A 23,470-nucleotide genomic window follows, 5' to 3' on the forward strand; every position below is an offset into this window, starting at 1 on the left:
AGTGAGAACATGGAACTTTTGCACATTTCTCTTCACCTCCTTCTTTGGGGGGAAAAAAATCGAGTGTACATTGAGATGAAGACGGTTTGGATTTGGTTTCAGGGAGAATTTTACTAAAAAGCATATCCAAACATCCCCGAGCCCCTCAAACCCACACCCCTCCATTCCTTAAAAAAACAGAAAAGAATGGATTCTGTATGTGATATACATAACTTGTCTGCACTACTGATACATGTGTAAACTCGTCTACTATTAGATTCATGTTGGAATGGAATTTGGGAAAACGGAGAAATGCTGATTTTTGTTGATGCAAGTTAAAATTACTTCTAGACCAGTTGCCTTTGCTGTAAGGATGTGTAGGCCTGCATTAATCTGTGTTTGACTCTTTAACATATTGCATTTTAGTTTCACGTCATCACAGTCAAAACAACCTCTGCCTTCAACATCACTGTACTGAACCTGTTTGAGTTCTCATTTAGTTCATTCAGGCGTCAAAACCACATTGAAATTGAGATGAAATTCCAGAAAGGGCTAAGGGTATGTGCTGGTACTCGGCATTAGTTATAGATGGTAATATGATTTTACATGTTGCATTGCAGGAAGTAGCTGATGTGCCACAGAGTTCTTTGGTGTTACATGAATTATTTTTTTTCCTTCTTTGATCGTGTGTACCTCTTTTTGTTGGAAAGTAACCAGGAGAGAAATTCTGTTTTCCAATGTACTGTACATTCAACATAACCACTGTATAACACACGCAGGTAGATTATTGAGAGAATGTAAAGCATAATTCAGCTCATTTACTGCCGCACACATCGTTTTACATTTGTTTTCATGCTTTTCCTCAAGAAAAAAAAAAGCCTCTAGTTAAAGGATTTTTCATTATATATGTGAATTCTCCACCAGTGTTGAGGTATCATTGTTTATTGTGTAGCTATGGAATAATTTTGTAATCGATCACACAGAGACGACGAGGTGTCGGTCTCAAAGTAGCCGTTATGATATGTTTGCCTTCTTTTGAAAATCTACCTGTACTTTGCTTCAGTTTGTGATGTGCACTAGCGTTCATGTTTTCAGACTTGTGTAGAATAAAATACGCGCAGCTGTACATGTCACCATTTTGGTCCTTCAGGAGCATTTACTACATTTTTGAAAATGGATCAAGACCAGGATGTAATTGTGAAGTATGTGATTTTGATTTTCTTTTTTGCTATTTATATTGTGCAAGATAAAAAAATATAAAAAAAACCCCATCCTGGTAGGCTAATTCAATAATCATATCTTGGATTGAAATTGTCGGTAAATTGCTTGCAGACTCGACAAAGCTATCATTAAGTTGTGAGTCATGAGTAGGTCGCTCAGCGTCTGGTTGAATATAGATTCAGCATGTGATAATCTCAGACCTCCAAGCTGCTGTTTGTTGCCTACATCGTTTCAAAACCATCAAATTGGAAGAATGACCAAAGAAAGTGAACATTGCCATGCAAGTATTGTAAATACCTGATGTTTGTTTTTGTACTTTTGTTTAAAATAAAGTGTACATTTGGAAAAGTTATGTCCACTGATGGTTAATTTTGTTGTTTTTCATCCTTTAAAATATAAAGAAACAATGTTCAGAACTTCTGGGATGAGTGCATGTTGTGTTTACTGTAGGTGTACAGTCATTTGACAAAACTGAATATTGTAGAAAATCAACTAACAGAGCGGATTTGACTGAGAGCAGAAACATAGTTGGAAATATGTGAACAGAGTGCATGTGAATTGTTCCTAAACGGTTTATTAGAAGTATTCTTGGAATTTAAAAGGTTCTGCATCAGTGGTAAAACATATTGAACAAAAGGTAACTGCTTTAGAAAATTGATTTCCTCTATTTTCATTCATTTATGGTGCATTCAAGTTCTGCTACTTTTGTTTCAACAAGAGGACAAAATGTAAATCATCCAAAAATAATCTGCACAAAATCCAGTCAAATTGATTTTTGTTCACAATATCAGGATGCAGGCTGCACGTGGTGCACGCGGTAGTGCTGTCGCCTCACAGCTAGAAGGTTCCTGGTTTGAATCCAGGTTCGGACATCGGGGACTTTCTGTGTGGAGTTTGCATGTTCTCCCCGTGCATGCGTGGGTTCCCTCCTGGTAACGTCCTCCCACAGTCCAAAGACATGCTCGATAGGTTCATTGGTGACTTGAGTGTGAAAGGTCTTTATGTGTCAGCCCAGTGATTGACTGGCCGGGGTGTACCCCGCCTCTCATCCAATGACAGCTGGGATAGGCTCCATCCCCCCACGACCCTGAACAGGATAAGCGGTATGGATAGTGGATGGATGGATTATTAGGATGCAATCTTGTGAAACCTTGTTTCTTAACAAGAAACCTGTATTCCTGACAGCTTTAGAAACAACTTGTTAATTGAATTGTTTAAGAAAACATTAACAGAAACAGTCTCGATCCTGCTGCCAGTGTGACCACAAACAAGTGGAGAAGAAATATAAGGAAGCCGAGGTACAAGACGCGCTTATAATCACATTCAAAGCCATTTAAACCTCTTTACTTTAAGGCAAGTGGAAAGAGTGTTTTATGTACCTGTAGTTTACTTTCCATTTCACTACCACTTTGTAGGAAATATTGTAGTTCTTACATTCACTTCGCAGCTACAGTAAGTTATAGTAATACATAAACATATTACCAACATATAAAATATCAGGTATTTGGTATGAATGAATTATAATGCATGATGCAAACTTCCCTTCAGGATATCAAGTAGTTTAAATCAGATTTTCCCTTGTAAAGATGCAACAGTAAATTGCTGCATAGGTGTGCATAAGCAATAGCAATCCACAAGCCAAATGTAACGTACAATGTGTTTCAAATAAATGTGCAACTTCTCCAGGAAGGGAAACATGTCATTGTTCTTTAACTCAGTCAACCCTCAGATGACACTCTACAATAGAGACTATTTATTAGTGATAGAGGAAGTGCAGCAGGGCTCACAAAATGCAATGTTTCCCTTGGTCATGGTGCAGACTGGAAATTCAGTCAAAAGCATGTTGGGACGCAAGGCATGATGGGCCATCACTACAATAGTATAACAAACTGTAAACACTGTAAAAGCGATTCTGAACGATGGATGTGTTTACTTTTCATATTGACTGTATATTTATATACTGCTAACATGTGAATACTTCTTCATATTCTGCCTTTAGCTTAGCATACCACACAGCAGCTAAACTGTGTCTTAATATATGTTTGACTCAGTAGTGTTGGTTTTACATTAGATCATAATGTAAAACATCATGGAAACACAGTTTAATTCATTAAATAGACACTGAGTGAAGAGGGAGGAGAAAAGGTATCGCTGTTTAAACGTCATCGTGAGGTTGGCTGCATAACGCCAGACTACATGAGCGTCTGCTGCCACCCTGTGGTCAGACGATGAACTGCTGCTGACAGTTGGAATGAAGGAAAAATCTTTTTTTTTTTATCAGGGAACAAATTTTGTTCTCCCAAAGGACTAAGGGCGTAATTGAAACCCAATAACTGCTTAAGATTTATTTTGTGTTCATATCAAAACAAAACATAAAACCTGATTACACCCATGACCTCTGTAGCCGGAGGAACTTTCAATGAATGAAACAATCAGTGGTAAAAGTATTTTTTTCTTTTCATGGTCGTGATGATATTGATCTTATGATTTCATGTAACAGAAAGATTTTGCCCTTTAAAACTGAACGTCATCTTTCTCAGGAAGTTTTAAGAGAAGACTTACATTTAACGCCGTCTTAGATTTATTAAACAAATTTCCTCAAGGAATAAGGAGTAAATTAAGGCTTAATAAACCCTTTAATGTGGTTAACATTAGGATAATGTTGTCTGTTCGAGCTTTACAAATGCTCCATCTGCAGATCACTTCAGGGCATTTAGCAATGTTTTCTATGTGCTCTTATTGTTAATTTTGTTTTCACACGTATATTTGTACGGAAGCCCTTAGCGGACACGCATCCATATATTTTATTTACTCTGTTTTCCCGTGTTAACTTGTAATTTCTGGTTGTTTTCTCGAGATCTTAACTTGAGAAAACAACACTGCACCACCATAACGTCCGACTATCATAACTCGTATCCCCAGAGTTGCAAAAGCACAAAACAAACATAGAAACAGGCTTAACTTACTTCATTAGTGTGGGCAGTGGCAGCATGGCATGTCCTGGTCTGTAATATCACAGTGACCAGCCTGTTGCTTTGTTTTCTCCGGAAAATGATCCTGTTTGGCCGAGATAACAAGAAAAATAAGTACGGAAATTACTTGTTATCACGAGAAAACTGAGCAAATTAAATATACTATATGGATGCATGTCTTCCGTACATTTGCACCAACATATAACCAACATATTTTTTGATCTCTTACAGCTGTTACGAGCACAATCAAGGCAGTAGGTGTGTGCACTTGCTCTCATTAATGAGGACTAACATCCCTTGTTGAAATGTGTGGCTTAAACCAAGTTTAGATCTTCATATTTAAACAATCTGAAAATAAGACTGAGGCCTGGACCTGGTTTACTGACATGTGTAACGCTCACAAAATGTATCTTAATCGTTATGTTTTGTACAGAAGTGAATATGACCTCCTGTCAGCGTTGGCTTGAGAAACATTGTAAACTTCACATGCTCATGTTTCTCTGAGGGTTTGAACATAAGATGTAGTTTGACAGTGGTCATGTATTCATCTTACAAACCATTTGTTCTCTGTTGTTGTCTGCGCATTACCGTCTCTGCCTGGCTTCTTTGTGATGCAGAAAGCTGCTGTGGTCTGTGAGAAACACTGTGTGGTCACTGATAGGACTCAGATACACTCTGCACAGACACTTGTTGACTTCTGTGTTGAGTTAGCACAAGGAGTTAAAGTGAAAACAGTCAGCAGATGAAATGGAAAGCACCAGAAGTAAAGTCTTTATGAGTTACAGTTAATAAAATTATCTTTCACTAATGTCTTGGCTCCGAAGCTGCTGTGATTAACTTGATGACTGTGATTAACAAATCTGGTAAAGAAGGTGAGTAAACACAATGACTGCAGGCATCTCACTTATAAACCTGAGCAGAGACACGGAGGAGGATATTAATGATTCATCTTCTTACAGAACTTTTTCAAGCTTCGGCCAATCAGAATGTGGCAGCATATATAGGATCTGCAGCAGTATATGTCAAAGTAAAGTCGTGCAAAAGGCCAACGAAACAACAGTTTTAATAATATCTTTTGAGGCCTTGAAGGATGTGCAGCTTGTTGTTTGGTCCAAGGAGGGAAGGATAAGACAGAAGGAACAATGAAAGGATGACTCGGGAGGTCTAAACATTTAAAACTAAAAAGAATAGAAAAATACATTTTCCAAGTTTGACATGAGGTGTTGTGTTTTTGTTGTGTAGGGCAATTTATGTATTTACCATGAACACCATAAACAGAGTGCTATATCTCCAATGCAGGTAAGTAATAGCCCTCTGCCCCCGTCCCATATATGTTACAAAAGATATTGTGTGAAGTATACTATGGAAGCCCTAAGCGGACATACATCCATACATTTTATTTACTTTTATTTTATTTCCATTTGTTTTCTTGAGATCTCAATATTTAATTTTTAATTCACTTGCGTCAGATGATCATAACTCGTATCCCCAGGGTTGCAAAAGCACAAAACGCACATAGAAACAGGCTTAACTTAGCTCATTAGTGTGGGCAATGGTCTGTAATATCACACTGAGAAGCATGTTGTTTTGTTTTCTAGATGGCCAGAAAAAGACGCTTTGTTATCCCGCGATAACGTGATAAAAATGATCTCAAGAAAACAACCAGAAATTCGTTATCACAGGAGAAAGGAATAAATAAAATGTATGGATGTATGTCCACTTAGGGCTTCCGTATATATCCTATAATTGTCTTGTTATTTTTATTAGGCTGCCATATTCTGCTTCAATTGACTTATGCTTGAAGTTTGATGATTCGTGTGACAGTGTACATACATGGATACTACGTCATGGTATGAATTGTGCTCAGTGGTGGAAAGTAGCCAATTTAGGGTGTTTTAGCAGCTGGGGCGGCTTTCTTCTCACTGTTTTCAATAAGAGGCTTTTTGCCTGCTGCTTTTGTGTTGCAGAGCGCCTTGCGTTTTTTCCGCTCTGTGCGCCTCATGTTTTTGAGGAAACGCTCTGAGCACCTCGAGTTGAAAAAACTGCAACTCAAAGCAGAAAACCGCCCAACGTCATTGCCGCTTTTTTGCATTGTCCAATTGGATGAATATAGAGGCGGGCCTTCTGTCAGTTTACAGTATAAGAGCTAGGTTAATGACAGCTGATAAAAACGCATAATGCAAAACGCGCTGTCTGATCGGGACCTTAATTTACTGAAGTACTTTACTTTGGTACAATTTCTATTTTGTGCTACTTTTTATTGCTCTACATGTCGGAGGGAATTATTTTGCTTTTTACTCCACTGTACTTAGTTAATAACTTCAGTAACACACGCTGCACACTAATTAAAGCTACCCTACCAGCATCAACATTAGAGTGATGGACGCATTATCAACAATTCAATAATTATGGTCCAGAAACAGAATTAACATTACTATGAACAGGGATATTCTGTATGATGACTTATTGTACTTCAGGTAATTTTATGCAAATACTTCTGCACATTTTCTTAAGTTAAATAATGAATATTTACTTTTACTTCACACTAGAATCTTTAGGCTAAAGAACAAATGTTTTGCAGTGTGAATTTGGTGTTGGTGAAACCAGGTGAGTTGTGACTAAATGAGAGGAAAATTAGCCTTAAAACAAACTAAACCTTGGAAGTAAACTTAATGTTGTATACGTCACTAAACCTGCTTTATATCATATGTGTCTCCATCATCTCTCATTGTACTTATTTGGAGCCAAATTACCCCCGAGGCAGGCACTGCCATCTTGCACTGGTGACGTGATTTGGAGCCAGAGACTGCGCACTAGAGATCGGCAGGTGAAGCTTTGGTAACGATGTCCCGCCCCTTCCGCTAACCAAAACACACATTTAACTTACTGAAAAAACGTCAAAGATCCCGCACGTCAGTGTATTTAACAGCAGAACAGCTTCTTGTTATGGTCTGAAGCTTAGACTGGATAAAGAGATAGACGACATGACAGCTCCCTAAAAGTGAAGCCAAATCATCTCTATCGCCCCCTGCTGACTGGCTGTAGTATAGGTCATACAGCCCGCCTCCTCCATGTTAACAGATGGGACATGAGTCAAACTATAAAATCCTCAGACCAACACAAAGAAGCTGTTCTGCTGCTAAACACACCGTTTTACCTTTACCTTGCTGTTTCTTCGGTAAATTAAGTGTGTGTTTTGGTTAGCGGAAGTGACCAAGGCTGCGCCACCTGCTGATCTCTACTGCGCAGACTCTGGCTCCAAATGACATCACCAGCGCAAGATGGCAGCGCCTATCACAGGGGCTATTTTGGCTTCAATTACAAGAGCAGATGGAGACGTGTCGTCCATCTATATATACAATCATTGGTCTGAAGCAGACGTTCACAGATATGGAAACTTCAATGACTATAGTGATTGATTTAATTACGTTTCCTCTTGTCGTTCCTCCTCCACTCTGCTAATCAGGAACAGATCGGCTGCCGTATTTGTCAACAGAGCTGTCAATCATCCTTTTGACAGCATCAAATAACTAATTAAAACTAAACTTTTCATAAAAATGAACACTTGGACGTAAATCAGCATGATAAGAACTAAATATAATGATAGAAACCATGTTTGAGAAACAATTATTTGGCGTGTATTTTGATTTTATAGTCTGACTCATGTCCCATCTGTTAACATGGAGGAGGCGGGCTTTATGACCTATACTGCAGCCAGTCAGCAGGGGGCGATAGAGATGTTGTGGCTTCACTTTTAGGGAGCTGTCATGTCGTCCATCTTTTTTAAACAGTCGATGGTTCAAACTGCTTTTCCTTTAAAGCACTTAATGGCGTTAAACCGGCCTACTTGTGTGACATTTTATTTGTTATGTCCTTTATTTATTTTATTGCTTTTATCATCACATTGTCATTTTCATGTCACATCATTTTCATTTCTTGTTCATTAGTGTCAAAAACTTTACAATAGAAAAGAAAAAATAGTAAAGCCCCGCGACTTGCTAACAGAGGAAATTGCAATGTTAGCAGTAGTGTCGGCCCTTGTAATAAAATATAAGAGAGAAAGTTTTCATTTGAGAATGACCAATGTTCTTTATGCGGCCAAATTTGTGAATTTTTGTGTTGTTTAGTTTCCCCTATAAAAAAGACCTCTCAAGAAGTTGGAAAGTCTTTTACAGTGGATGCAGTTGGTTGTGCTAAACTTAACTTGAAAAGTGGAAGCATCTGTACAAAGCATTAACAGGTCCAGAAGACTTCAACACGTTCTGAATCAGCTACTGGAACGTTTTCTCTTTAAGGAATGTCCCACATATTGATACTGATCCTGAGTCAGCATTATTCTGCATTGTAAATAAAAAGCAATGTAACATCTTAAAGATAGCACAGGCAAGCCCTATACTTGATCTACTGCACCTGGTGAGACGACAGCTGTGTCCCAATCCAGGGGCTGCATCCTTCGAAGGACGTATCTGAAGGCAGACTGCATCACAGCAGCGCGTAGACAAATGCGTCCTCCTTTTCCCGGGCCACAAAGGATCCATCGGGTGCATCCTTCGCGGCCCAACATATCCCAAGATTCATTGCACACCAATTCAAACAAGGTGGCGGACTCGCAAGTGGCGAAGTGGCGAAGGAACACACTTTTAAATGTAAAAGTTTTTGGTTTCATCTCAATGGAATAGCTAGCGATACAAATGTTTAAAAAATGAAAATAAAATGATACTTAAAATTATCTTAAAAATAGTTACGTGACGTTAGTTATGCTAGCTAGTTAGCCCACTAGCTACCTGTTGCTAGATGACAGGAGCACGTTTGGTGACGCAAGGTTAAAGGCGGGAACAGCTAGTGAAGCAAACAGGAAATCCTTTGTAGATCAGACCGTCTCATTTCAGTTCGGCCTTAGCGATCTACACAAGCTATGAATAACTCATCCTCCGTAGACTACGTCCTTCGAAGGATGCAGCCCCTGAATTGAGACATAGCTAACGTTGCACTGAAGCCAATCAAGAATTTCATCCACCAAACGGTCAGCAAGACGCTATCGTTTTTTTGTTTTGTTTATGAGCTACTGCAACAACAGTGGAGTTGAAAACTTCAATTAAAAAAAAAACATGATGTCTGTGACCAAGCAATACAACCTCTAGAAACCTCTCTAGTACAACAGGCTTATATCACCTCCAGTGGCGTACTAAGGCTATTTGAGGGGCAGGGGCAAAAAAGGGTACCAGCTGTACACCATGGGGCACCAGAGTAACAGAACATGTTTAAACCAAACCCTGGCTAAGATTAAAATGTTATATTATGTGAGTACAACTACATTACACGATTACGATTAAGTTTACAATACATTTCAATTCTACATGCTAACTTTTTAACATGCTAACAAACTTCAAAATGGAGTGTACTGGCTCCAACCAGGAATGAAAATGAGGTGGAATCATGCTGCTATACAAATGTTTTTTTAAAGGGTATATTTAAAAAACAACAACAACAACAACAACAACAAGGGCATTTTTAACTTGAGCTGCATACCATTAGGGCACATTGTCTTATGCTGTGTTCACATGGATTCAGACAGACGGAAGACAGCAGAGGGACAACACCTTTTGGACGGCACGGGAAAAGCAAACAAACACTTTGACGAGATGTTGCTATGGTGATGTTGAATAAACTATATAATCAATACATTTATCTCGTGTCATCATTTTATATAATTATAAATTATTGTTAGATTTCCCTCAAAACGTAAAGTCATTCATTAATTTCCAGTATGGATGGTGAAAGGAGAACTGTGGGATTTTAAGCTACTCATTATCCAGATCGCCCACGTGTTCTTGTTGTGTGAGGGAGGTAAGTAACATCCGGTTGTAAATTCCGTTGCGGAGGACGGCAATAAAGTACAACTTTTTTTTACTTTGGACAGCAATGCCGTCTACCGTTGCCGACAATCTCTGCTGGTCTCACCACATTTTACCATCCTGCTCTTGTCCACTAAAACAATATCTGGTTTTCTACCGTCTGCCTGAATCCATGTGAATGCAGCATACCACATAGGAGAGTGTGGAGGCTAAGTCATTATCCAACATGTATCATTTATCCACTAGAAGGGCACTTGATCATTTTCTATCTGCTACAGGGGCATCCATGAGGGCACTTTTTTCAAACATGGTGGCAATGCCCCCCCGTCCCCTACCATTTCCCTTTTATAGAACTAAAGTAATCAATAAAGAAACATACATGCTTGGATAACAAACAGGAAGGCCTCTCCCCATCAACATCATATCTTTAGGCCTTAAATGTCTGTATATGGCAACAATTTTTTTTTTTAAATAATTAGAATCTTAAACGTGTAATAAAGCACGTAAAGCAACTACGCCCATTCCTGTCTCTCAGTGTCCAGATTCAGCAGACAGTCCTATACATCTACTGTACGGAGAGAAAGTCATCATTACAGTGGTGCATTACAGAGCAAAAGGTAAATACATTTGAACTCATATTTTTCCAATTGTTACATACCCCTAAGATACTTTCACTAAAAAATACCGTTTGTGTGTGTTGTAATAAAATAAATCTCCTTATTGGGTTTGCATACAACAACTTCACCCTCTTGTGACTGCATGTTTCAGGGCAATTGCTGTTTGCAGTGGTTAAATGTAACAACAATCTGAGATGGTATAAAGGCAACAAAGTTGATGTTAAGAATGCATGTGATAAATAGCAATAAATTTGACTAAGAGTCATGCAACAGGAAGTAAAAGCAGCGTTTAGCAGTTTCCTTTTCACTCATTATTATTTGTAGGCTTATTGTAGAGGGACAACTTGTTTTATCATTTAAACTAGTTTTTCTCCTCTAAATCAGTGTGGCATATTTGGATCAACTTGGATAAATATTGATTAAACACTAAATGACTGATTTGAGAAGTGTCTATAGGCCTCAAAACTAAAGGTTAAAAAAAAAGTCAACTTAGTAAAACAATAGTCAGATGGGCACCTGCAGCAGGATGAAACGGGTTTGTCTTGCTGTTCCTGCTGTTCAAACTGGACAGTAAGAGACCTGAAGCTATTTTAGTGTCTATGATGTAAGGGACATAATATATTCCAAAGATTTTCCTGTGCTTATATGAGGCTTCAGCTAACCCAAATGAACAAGTGCTGTGGATTTCTTCCTTTTTTATATTGTGTTTAGTAAAAACTGTGATAATCGTACACTGTTACTTGACAGTGAGAGACTTAATACTGTAAAGACTGTATGTTTAAAAAAAAAAATTATATAGGCCTATTTTTCTATTAAAATATTAGAGGAAATAACATTTCTTTTATGAATGATAATATTCTTATTGTTAATATTATGATCAGTGTTAGGCCTATATTTGCCTTTTAGACAGAATTATTTGAGGGTGGTAAGAGGGTGTGCTTTTTTATGACCTGAAAATCCTGGCTATGACTCTATTGTTATGATGATTTATTCTTCAAACACTAAGAGAGAAAAAAGGAGAAGGAACGTAGACAAACTTACTGTCAAAGAAGTAAGGTTTCACAAAGTTACACCATGGAGGGCAACGGTAGTTAAAAATTGTAAAAAAATAAACACTGTCTGATAAAATACATCGCTGCTGGACGGTAGCAACAGGCCAAACTCGGTTTTAAAAGACAGTCAGGGACACCACTAGAGTTATATGTGTCCTGTAACTCTGGCCAGTTAGATTTTATTCGTCATTGGTACATCCGGGTACTTTATTTTTTGATTGACAGTTGCCATGGCAACAAGCTAGAGCATCGCCATTTTGTCAGGAGGGTTTTTTTCCCAGCTCAGTCTTTTCAAATGTTCTCCCTTCCCGCCGGAATAATGCTGTCAGTGGATATATATTTGACGTTTTTGGATATCGAATTGCGTCTAGTGGATCGGATTAAGAAGATCAAGAGGCCGACGTTTTAACATAGTTGAAATAATTAGGCGGCGCCGCACTAACTCAGTTGTCCGTGTCTCTGGTCCACCGGGCCGGTTCACTGCGCAGGTTTGGACCGCGCGCCATTTTGTGAAAATTGACACAAAATTCCTAACCAAAATTATCAGAGGACACGGATTCTGTTTCATGTTTGAAATACTCTGGATTTAACTGTATTGTCGTATTTATCGAAGTGGCCGACGCTAAATTTGCAAAGACAACGTAAAATCAGAATTTGGCTTAACGTTTATTTAGCGGCAGCTAGAATTGTTAGCTTGAGGCTAGCCAAAGAAGCTACAGCTAGCCAGGGCAGGTAGCTAATGTTAGCTGCGTTCATTTTGTCAACTAGCTAGCCAGTTCGCTAAGGTTAGCTAGTAAGTTATGCGTGCTAGTTAACGTTAGCATGTTGCTAGTCATCAGCTGATAGAAACGTTAGTCAATGTTGCTTTAATCGCCGATGATGTTAATCAAAGCTTGGGATATGAAACGTATTTTAAATCTGACTGGCGAATAATTTTAGAGTTTGCCGATCAGAGGACGGGGACTGGATTTATCGTTAACGTTACTCGCTAACCGTGCAGGGAGGGGAGAATCTCAAGCTGGATAAGTTTCCTCATCATACAGGTTATTGGACTTTAAATGAAGATCGTGCCATCAGAGGTAAGAAACTGTAAAAAATATTTATTTTGCATTTGCGTTGTTAAGCTCAGCTCCTCACGCGCAGATGTATATTATATGTAACGTGAACGGTTAACAATGATGGACGCGACAGTGAAGTTGAGAATGGTAGCTTATGGTGGCGGCTAGCTAACATTTTGTGGCGGTGCCGACTCCAGTGAAACCAGTGTTAACATTTGCTTTCAGTCAGTAGGTCAACAGACTCATTTTAATGTTAGACAGGAGCAGTTTTCCAGGTTGTTGTGGGCTTGGACCTAGAGTCATGGTGGTTCGCTGTAATCGTCAAAGCTAACCCAGCGATATTAGACACTGTCATTGTACGATTAAAGCAGATGTAGCCGTGTTAGCTAGCAGCCCCGTTTGGTTTACTGTCAATGTAATTTATACCAAAATGAAAAGCAAAGGAGTAGTTTGGGTTTAAGAGTTAAATTGTACGGAAGCTCACCTAGCAAACCTGGCTAAAGCCTGGTTGCTAATTCAGCTAACCTCGCTAATGGTTAACGTTGACTTGTTGACGAACCAGCTGAATGGGCCCCACAACCCGCTGGCTGCACACAGCGTCACTAGCTAACGTTAACGTTGGATTGGTGAGAGATATGCTCGCTTGTCCCGCAGTTTTCAGGGTAACGTTAACGACGACAACGTTAGCTAGTTAGACTGCTAACGTGAGCCTGTATGCGTTTATAAGAGGAACTGGAGGCACACACGAACGATATGTAGTAAGAGAGGACGCGGATTAATACTGAATATGCTTTCTAAATTCCAACCATGACGAGATCTACCCCATCATCTGTAAGTACAGAGCCGCTCGCGCACCGTCTTTATACACGCACGTGAGGCTTTTAATTGTTTTGGATGGGTTACATTTGATTCAGCTCTGGAATGGATCTAATCAGTTGGGCGTGAGAAGATGACACACAGGCTTGTTACAGAGGTCTTTTGCTATCACTTATGATATGTTACGGCTACTAACAGCAAGCTAGCTGTCGTTATATTTACACCTAAATGGGCCCGTTGATGCCGTGATGAGCAGAGCCAGGAGAGGAACTGTTCATATGTCAGTACTGAAAATGAAGAATAATCAAACGTTTCGGGGAGAGTAAAGAGCCACAAGTGCGCTTTAAAAATGGCATTGTGCTCAAAAGCAGCTTGAATTTTCCCAGTCGAGTTATTCATTTTTAAAATGCCAAATTCATCCTATAGATATGTTAGTCTGTTGTCAGGTATGTTGTTTGTAAAATGGGCTCAAACCAAACTTTTTCAGTTCTTTGCATAATCCTGCACAGAAATTTAAGGAGTATATTTCAGATCTTAAACCCCACTATAATTTACAATATATATATATATATAAATTATGGGAGAAGATCATAGGCTATTAAGTCCATAACAGTATTAATCCTGATTTGTTTTGTTAAGTGATAGATAGTCTGGGCCTCTGAGTGGACTATAACAGTTATACATTAGCTTCTTACTTCAGGAAATTTCCACAACCTGTTTATTGATTGCTTATGATTGTTAATCCACAAGCAGCTTAACTATTTATGAATTTCAGCTTTACATTTAAATTCCCTAAAACTTTAAACATTTTCCCCCAAAACACTTTGTAAAGTTCTTTAAGGGGCCCTCTCACCCTTTATTCTCAACAAAGTTAAACCTTTATGGAAAACTAAATATCAACCAAAGATGCACAATGATCATTAACTGTTTTTATTCTTTGTAGTGGATTGTGGTTTGCTGCTGGACTCTCCTCCCAGGATGATATGAAATTTAACAGGAGATGATGCATCCAGGTTAGCTGCTATACATTAAGCCTTAACCCTTTGGTGGAAAGTGCTGAATCTAAGATCTACTTCACTTTCACTTAATTTGCCTTTTTGAATTTGACATCCTCACTCACAAATTTTAGGTGATTATTAAGTTGGGAAAAAGTCAAACAATACTAAATCATAATTACATTTGTTCGTACAGTATTTACATTTACATTTAATTCAGAGTTTTAATGTAATGACAAAGTGATTCTTATTTATTTGACTTATTTTTAAGGTCTTAGCTTAACATTCAGGAACACAGACCGTCTAGTCATCTTGACAAATCATTGTAGTGCTTTAAATCGAATACTATATTTATAAAATGATTAAAATACTTGGATTTAGGCTTATCTAATTTTGCAAAATTATTATTATTTGTAACTGTCTACATATATACATCTCTGCAACATGAGGTTTTATTAAAACTCTATTTATACAATATAAAAATACATTCAAAAATAAAAATATATTTTTAAACATATATATCAAATATAAATTTATTTTTTGTATATGAATTTATAGGGATATATAGAATAATAAAAATATCATAGCTTCTTAAAATACAGCCTTTGCCTGTGCTCTATCATCTTACAGTTCCTCTTATTTCTGTCAGTGGATGTGTATTTTTTCCTTTTCCAAAGCTGGGTCAGCTTTCTAATGCTCTCAGATGGAGTGCAGGTTTTGGGCTGTGCAGCTATTTTGCTGTCAGGCTCTTGTGTTGAAAGCAGCGTCTAAGTGTGCCAAAGTTCAATTTTATTTCTTGTTTATTTCTTGTTTTCTCATTGGAAAATGGGAGCAGCTCTGCCCTGGCAACAAAAGTAGGCTATTTGCATACTGCGTTGTGATTGGTCTGTGCATTGATGGGCTTGCCAAATCACGCTGTATCTCTGTGGTGATAGGCTATGCTAATTAGGTGCTGTTGCTGGGATTCTGAATAGTGGTTACTGTGTAGCACTGGTGAATTGTGTTGTCTGGTGAGAGATGCTGATAGCTGAACATGCTATTTGATAATTTTTTGATTCCTTCTGGCTTAAAATGAAGGATGATTCACTGTATTGTGTGGAGATGCTTTCTTTTCAGCCCTTTTCACTGTTAAACCTGCTGTTTTGCTCCTTTTTCTTCACAAAGGTTGATATATTACTGTTATACTTTATTTTGTGCTTATCCTTTGATGCATTTTCCTGACTTTACATGTTTAACAAAAGACACTATGTATTAACCTTACATTTATCATGATAATGAATTAATCCTTTTTATTTCCTCAACATCTTAAGATCGTTTTTGTCTTTGTTAGAATGTGAGTTTGATCATTTCAACATACCTGTATTTATTGCAAGTGCATAATTTGCATTTTGCATATATTTGCCCTTCCTAGAGGTAAATTTAGACATTTTAATATTTAGGATGTTCTTCTTCTTGTCAGTTTAAGCAGCAGGAATTGCATGTTTGTATTTCATATGTACAATAAGTAGCAGATATCTTTACCTGTTTTATTTTATAGGCCAAACATCTTATGTGGAAAAATACATACAGCTGTTTTACATCTATATCTCCCTCTTTCTACTTCTGTGTGTTTTTATTCTATTTATATATAATGTCGAATTAAGGTAACATGCAGCTTATAGCAGTATTAATTTCTTTCAGGAGGAGAGACTTCAGCATGCAAACCTTCGTCCGTCCGGCTTGCGCCCTCTTTTTCTTTACACACTGCTGGTCTTCAGATGGCTGCTCCAATGCCCCATACGCACCAGCAGTACAGTGACCGCCACCAGCCAAGCACTGACCAATCTGTTACGGTCTTACCGTACAGCGACCAGACACCACAGCTCACTGCCAATCAGGTACACTAACCCGGCCCTACCCCTGATGTGAGATTTCTTTTAGTCTAGATGTGTAGTGCTACAAGGATTGCAATACTTAATGTGATATGAAAGTGTACTTCCCTTTTTGCTGCTGTCACCAGGCAGAGTAGCTGCTTGTCAAATGTTCTCTCAGTCCAGCCATTTAATATTGTGCAAAATGTATTGTGTGAATGGCCTCATAGGTTTAGCAGTAGCAATTAAGATATGCTCCTGTTGCTTACAAAAGTATCATGCATATTGTTTGTTTATGAAATGTTGTGATTTTCCCATTTGATAAAACAGAGGCACATGCCCCAGTGCTTTCGTGACCCAACTTCAGCTCCCCTGAGGAAGCTCTCCATTGACCTTATCAAAACATACAAACACATCAATGAGGTTAGTTCCGTTTTCACTTAATGCATCTGTTATATTACAATTTAACGATTCCAGAGACTTTTTAAGAAGAGTTACATTTCTACAAGTGTGCTGATGTTAATTGTTTGATTGCTACTTTCCAGGTGTATTATGCAAAAAAGAAGAGACGGCACCAACAGGGTCAGGGTGAAGACTCCAGTCACAAAAAAGAGAGGAAGGTCTTTAATGATGGCTATGACGATGATAACTATGACTACATCGTCAAGAATGGGGAGAAGTGGATGGACCGCTATGAGATTGATTCCTTGATAGGAAAAGGGTCGTTCGGACAGGTGCTTAATTACAAATTGCATTCACACATGCACCTAGTTTTAGAAAATGTCTTGATTTTGAGAAACAAATTGTAGTTAAATTTAGCTCTGTAGGGATAACCTGAAGATATGTTGTTGTATTTTTAAGACAACAGTTCTGCTTTGTCTCTGGGAGACATTAAGTTTTGCTTTTTTTCGCATCTTTAGGTTGTGAAAGCATATGACCGGGCTGAGCAGGAATGGGTTGCCATTAAGATCATCAAGAACAAGAAAGCTTTCCTCAATCAAGCCCAGATTGAAGTGCGCCTCCTAGAGCTCATGAACAAACATGATACTGAGATGAAATACTACATCGGTAATTAACGCTTGAAATTTTCCTCTGATTTCACAAGACATGTAAAAGACATTTAAGAAGCTTTTCCTTTATTTCACTAACTCGGTTACGGTTTTGTTTTTTTACAGTTCACCTAAAGCGTCACTTCATGTTCCGGAACCACCTCTGCCTCGTGTTTGAGATGCTTTCATACAACCTGTACGACCTACTCCGAAACACCAACTTCCGCGGCGTCTCGCTCAACCTCACCCGGAAGTTTGCCCAGCAGCTATGCACGGCGCTGCTCTTCCTGGCCACGCCTGAGCTCAGCATCATCCACTGTGACCTGAAGCCCGAGAACATCCTCCTCTGTAACCCCAAGAGGAGTGCCATCAAAATAGTGGACTTTGGCAGCTCATGCCAACTGGGACAAAGGGTATCTAGCTGCAGTTTTTTCCTCATCAGCAATAAAATGAATGTATGCAAGACTGTCCCTGCGAAGGCTGTGATAGTTGCCACAATATAATCGGTACAATACAGCAACAACTGAGACATTAAAGACAAGAGGGGGTCTGACTGTCCCTGCTTTCTTTTTGTAGATATACCAGTATATCCAGAGTCGCTTCTACCGTTCCCCAGAGGTGCTGCTGGGAATGCCCTATGACCTGGCCATCGACATGTGGTCCTTGGGTTGCATCTTAGTAGAGATGCATACAGGAGAGCCTCTCTTCAGCGGAGCCAACGAGGTATAAGGCACTGAAAGGGTGCTAAGATTTGTCCTGTGTAGTTTCTTGTAATGCATCAGAAAATGATGGTTCCATATACATTAATGGTTTACAAGTTTCAACCTGATGTTCAGTATAGATGTAATGTCATGTAGTTCTAAAGATTAAGAGTCCACAAGCTAAAAACATGCCATGTTCTTAGGATAACATTTAAAGTCTCAACAAACTAGGTCAAACAAATGCATCCAGTTTTTTGTCTTTCAAGGTGCAGATACACAGTATAAATGTGATTGTAAACTGATGATACCTTCTTCCCCAGGTGGACCAGATGAACAAAATAGTTGAGGTTCTTGGTATCCCGCCTAATCACATAATGGACCTAGCCCCCAAAGCCAGGAAGTTCTTTGAGAAGCTTTCGGATGGTACATGGAGTGTTAAGAAGACCAAAGATGGCAAAAGGGTGAGCTTAGTTTTTTTGCTGCAGTTGCGCTAAAATTTGAATGTAAAACCAAGGAAGACGTCTGATAAACAGAAGTCACTGCTGAGTAAATCTCTTAATCTGTGTGTACTCTGACTTAAACAGTATAAGCCTCCAGCCTCACGGAAGCTCCACTCCATCCTGGGTGTGGAGACAGGGGGTCCAGGTGGCCGGCGGGCGGGAGAGTCTGGCCATGCTGTTGCTGACTACTTGAAGTTCAAGGACCTGATCCTCCGGATGTTGGACTATGACCCTAAGAGCCGCATCCAGCCCTACTATGCCCTGCAGCACAGCTTCTTCAAGAAGACTGCGGACGAGGGGACCAATACAAGCAGCAGCGTGTCTACGAGTCCCGCGCTAGAGCAGTCCCAGTCTTCAGGAACCACCTCCAGCACCTCCTCTAGTTCAGGTGACTGACAGCTGGAAACTCTGGGCTGATGTGTGCTGTAATTTACAGTGAAACATGTTGACTTTTCAGGCTTTGTGTTTGCAATTTAGTAATGGGTATGAATTTTCTGGAACTTTGGATCAAGACTTTGATGAAGCTTTCTTTTAACCACAAAGGAAAACAGTTAATCTATTAAAATTCTGAGACAATTATAACCATTTCGCATATTTAGTGTCGTTTATGTTGATGTTGAGGATGAATCCGTGACACTCTTGTTTAACCCTTAGGAGGGTCATCTGGGACAAGCACCAGTGGCAGAGCGAGATCAGACCCTACCCATCACCACTTGCACAGTGGAGGACACTTCGGCACGGCCTTGCCTGCCATCGATGGTGACAGCCTCTGCCCACAGGTCAGTCATACAGCATGTGCACGCAGGCTGCCTCTATTATTTTAAACAGTTTGGTAAAAATATTTTCAGAACAAATGAAGAGAAAGTGAATAAAATACATTTATAACAATAAATCCACTTTATGAAAATGTGGTTTTGTCTCAATTTTTTGGCAAGTAACATCAAGAAAAACTCATCATGCCCCTGAATTATGTCAACATGTCAATAAATGTGCTAAAAATAATAATATATAAATAATAAAGAACAGATCATCTTATTGTAGATCATAACTTTGAAGCAATGCTGATGTAGGACCCTAATGATGGGGCAACCATACATCAACACTGACTGTTTATTCTGCTTGACATTGACAGGCGAGACAGCCTTACCCACCCCCGCTGGTGTGGGGAGGTGGCGTTGGACCAGAGTCAGTCACTGGAGAGACCCACCCAGTCCAGGAGACCACCTTCCATGTTCCCCCTCAGCACCCTAAGGCCCTGCATCCCCACTCACATACTCATCACCACCACGGGCAGATGATGGCTACGCGGCCACGCCCACGCCACTACACCTCCCCGACACACAGCTCCTCGACACAGGACTCCATGGAGGTGGTTCATGGCCATCTGTCCATGACCTCCCTGTCTTCCTCTGCCTCCTCTTCCTCTACATCATCCTCTTCCACTGGGAACCATGGCAACCAGGCCTACCAGCTCCGCCATTTGCCCGCCGGAGCCCTTGACTTTGGTCAGAACGGTGGGCTGAGCATGGGGCTAGGTGCCTTCTCGAACCCACGGCAGGAGACTGGCATGGCAGCGCACCCTGCATTCTCCATGGGCACGAACACAGGGCCCGCCCACTACCTAGCGGAGGGCCACCTGGGCATGAGGCAGGGCATGGACCGGGAGGAGTCTCCAATGACTGGAGTGTGTGTGCAGCAGAGTTCTATGGCCAGCTCGTGACTGCACTGACATTTGGCTGTGTGTTCCCCCCTGTGCGTCATTTTTAAGGTGGTGTTTTTTACTACAAGGTGTGTTGAGAACAAAAGCTGCTCACGTCAGAAGGGAGATATCACTGAACCGCTACTACAGAGAAAAACCTTTGTTAAAAAGTATATATGTAATTTTCATCAGTTTTTCTTTTGCAATCATTAGGCACAAAATAATACTGCGGAATAACCATAGTGAGATTGAGACATCCATCTTACCATTTCACCAGTTTCATGTAACCACCAAGTAATCACCATATGGTATTATGTGGCAAAATCTTCTAAGGAGCATTTCAGAGCAAAGTTTGAAGCTGTTTTGCAGGTAGCTGTTGGTGATGAAATGCTCGGCGTCCTCTTTCGGTTCAGACCGTGGACTGCCTGACATTACTGTTCCACTGGTTCTTAATTATTTTGCCCTTTTTAAGTGAAATTTCTCGTAAAAAGCTGCTTGTAAATCCTGTAGCTTGACAATGAGGGGAAGTGTTTGCGGTGATATTTCTTGTTGTTGGTCGGTTTTGTGTAACTCTGTCAAAGGGGAGCACATAGCAGTGGAGTCCCTATAGCGTGCGCTGGCCGGGTGGAGAGGAGACCCCGCAGGTGGATACTGACACCAACCGGGTCAAAGGAGAGGGAGGCACCACCCCTCAGGCCGAGAGCCCCCCCGTAGTCCTGCAAGCTGCAACCGGGCCCGGCACAGATGAGAGCAGCGATGGGCGCGGGAGACGAGAGGATCCAGCCCAGTGAGAGGAAGACAGTCAGCGGCTGGTTCTAGATAACCCTTTGGCCTTATGACTCATGGACTTGGAATGGGATGGAGCTGGACATTATCATTTGAATTAAGATGGCTTTTCTCTATTTTTCTCTCTAGACAGCCCTTAATTCTTTAAGGAAATTAAAACAACTTAGAAAAGGTAAATAAGAATGGTAATTTGAGGCCTTTCTCGACAAAGATTTCTTCTTCAGCAGGGCCCCACATAACAGGGTCTTATTGTACACAACAACCTCCTAAACATTACTTCCTTGAAAATCTTATTCACTGGTTAAGGATTTTGCAGTGGAAAGAACTATCTATTCCAGAGTCTACCCTTTTATGTTTCGTTATTTTTCCCTTTTGCATGTAGTTCCTCATCAGAACCACCTGCACAAGTCTCTCCATCCAAAACATGGAAACTGAAGAAAAAAATGAGTTAAGTGACTGCCTTTTTTCTCCTCAAATTATGCTGTGAATTTTACAAGAATTTATTTTCCCTTTGGATATGTTTTTATACCAAAGCAGTTGTTTTATAGCATATAGGTGTCTGTAACCAATAATGTAGCAGTTCACCACTTTGACGCAAAGTTTATCAAGATCTTATTTTAACGTCAATACAAACAGCTGCAATATATTACTTTAGCAAAACTGGAGACCGTTGTTGAGACCGTTGGCTATTGTGTATTCTGGCCAGATTTGTTTGCAACGTTTTACCAAAACTGTTTCCATATTAATTGGTAGATTATTTTGGGAGTCTTTTAAAACTTTGGTATGTTAGAGAATTTGGTAGTTACTCTGCAGGCTCCGGAGTAGCAAGATAGAAGCTGATGGTTTAAAAAAAAGGAGACTAATGCGTTCTATTTCTGTGTCGTCGTTTTTCTTTTGCCCCCATCATACTATTTCAAAGGGTTTTGCTGCCTTTCATACATCATTTGGTCAACTTGGCTAGTTTCTGCCGTGAAGCAAGACTTTATGTCATCGTCCTGGCAGGGTAAGGATAATAGTGGCAAATCAGTTTGTGTTGAATGGTATTTTTCTGATTTGGTTGGGCAGATCCCCCATGATTGTGTTCCTATTCAAAGGGAAAGGGTGTCCTTCAGCCCACAATCACATGCTTTGCCCAGGCAGACATGCATGTCCTCAAAACATTACAGTCAATAACCATTTTTTTTTTATATCAGGGATTTTGAAGTGCTTTCTTTCTTCTGTTGCTCATTTTACCAGCTTTGAAATTAGACAGAAAAACCTGCCCACAGCCACCTTTCAAACGAAGGGCAGGCCACAGGTCATGCTGTTGCCATTTATAAGGAGAAACCATCATAAGAAATCATGCTTGGTATTTCCACAAACACAAATGTAAAGCTACCTATATTGAGATTGGGGTTTTATCTGGATGTCAAGGTTAATTGCAAATTTGCAATCATTTTTCATACCCCGCAGAATTTGAGACATTTAGAAATTGCCAGTGGTTTTATGACTGGCACTCATACTGGTACTAAACATTCCAAAAATAAAGACTGAAAAAGAAAAAAAATTGACTGCAGTGACTCGTAAGTGTGCGCCTATTTCAGATCATGCTGATTGACCTCTTATTTAGAGCAGTTGTCATGAAATGCAGCCCCTTTTTAATAGTTGAAATAGAATTTATGTATATATTTATATTTTTTTAATAAAGGAAGTATAGAACTCACTACCTTGCTCCTGCTGGTATGTTGATTATGTTTGTCAATTTGGTGACCATTCAGTGGGCAGGAACTCCTGTTTTCTTAGTGGCAAAACCTTGCCTTTTGGCAAAGGTACTTGACTACATCAGGACAACACTATGAGGTAGGGTTTGAATCAAACAGGGAAAGCTAGATCTTCAAACCTTAATAATTTTCACAGGGTATATTGTAAGTGCATGTACATCACAAACCTTACTTTTTGGTTATATGAGAAGCACATGGTTGAAAAAAAAAGGTTCCATCTTTCATAAGCCTGTTGAGTTTGTGGGTTATACACAAACACGTATACTTGTTGACATATCTGAACACCCAACAGAAGTTGAAATCCTCTTATTTAATTTGGATTTATCCTTTTCATTTTTGATTTCACATTTTTTCACTTTTTTTGTACATGCAACATGCACTATAGAATTGAACAGCATGGGGGAAAGGATAAGTCCATGTATCCACAGATTGTAAGATCTAGTCAAGACTTTGCTGTGTTTATGACAATGCCCTTTGTATTATATTAAGACAGTCTTATGTATGATATATAAAAAGAAGTTAATTGAATTGCTCTGTGTGTCTTTATTCTTTCCTGACAA

The 23,470-nt window shown here is 39.5% G+C and overlaps 2 protein-coding genes across 4 annotated transcripts in view; both read left to right on the forward strand.

Moving 5' to 3' along the window:
* Positions 1–1,539, forward strand: part of LOC138596884 (CD166 antigen homolog A-like) — a 38,718-nt gene extending 37,179 nt beyond the window's left edge. For both annotated transcript variants that reach the window (XM_069668329.1, XM_069668330.1), the window contains one exon: positions 3–1,539. The gene's annotated coding sequence lies outside the window, so the exon portion shown is untranslated. The remainder of the gene's footprint in view (positions 1–2) is intronic.
* Positions 1,540–11,970: 10,431 nt separating this feature from the next.
* Positions 11,971–23,438, forward strand: dyrk1ab (dual-specificity tyrosine-(Y)-phosphorylation regulated kinase 1A, b). 2 transcript variants are annotated; one of them, XM_069668209.1, is made up of 12 exons: positions 11,971–12,775; positions 14,514–14,583; positions 16,246–16,442; positions 16,746–16,838; positions 16,961–17,149; positions 17,336–17,483; positions 17,591–17,877; positions 18,041–18,187; positions 18,486–18,626; positions 18,750–19,053; positions 19,320–19,444; positions 19,798–23,438. In XM_069668209.1, exons 2-12 carry the CDS (start codon positions 14,571–14,573, stop codon positions 20,383–20,385), a joined length of 2,232 nt encoding a protein of 743 aa, XP_069524310.1. In that variant the 5' UTR covers positions 11,971–12,775; positions 14,514–14,570; the 3' UTR covers positions 20,386–23,438. The 2 variants fall into 2 exon arrangements, with proteins under 2 accessions (XP_069524310.1, XP_069524311.1); XM_069668210.1 differs by lacking the exon at positions 14,514–14,583 and having other exon boundaries at positions 12,696–12,775.
* The last annotated feature ends 32 nt before the right edge of the window (positions 23,439–23,470 follow it).

Source organism: Semicossyphus pulcher, unplaced genomic scaffold (genome assembly GCF_022749685.1).
Source record: "Semicossyphus pulcher isolate SPU_LCO1_2020_fin unplaced genomic scaffold, fSemPul1.0.p SCAF_19, whole genome shotgun sequence".
Lineage (NCBI taxonomy): Eukaryota > Metazoa > Chordata > Actinopteri > Labriformes > Labridae > Semicossyphus > Semicossyphus pulcher.

What these genes read in the sequence shown, in the direction of transcription:
- dyrk1ab (XM_069668209.1), top strand. An exon ending in AGACCAAAGATGGCAAAAGG is followed by an intron (nt 18,627 to 18,749) that starts GTGAGCTTAGTT and finishes TGACTTAAACAG; the next exon opens with TATAAGCCTCCAGCCTCACG. An exon ending in CAGCACCTCCTCTAGTTCAG is followed by an intron (nt 19,054 to 19,319) that starts GTGACTGACAGC and finishes TTTAACCCTTAG; the next exon opens with GAGGGTCATCTGGGACAAGC.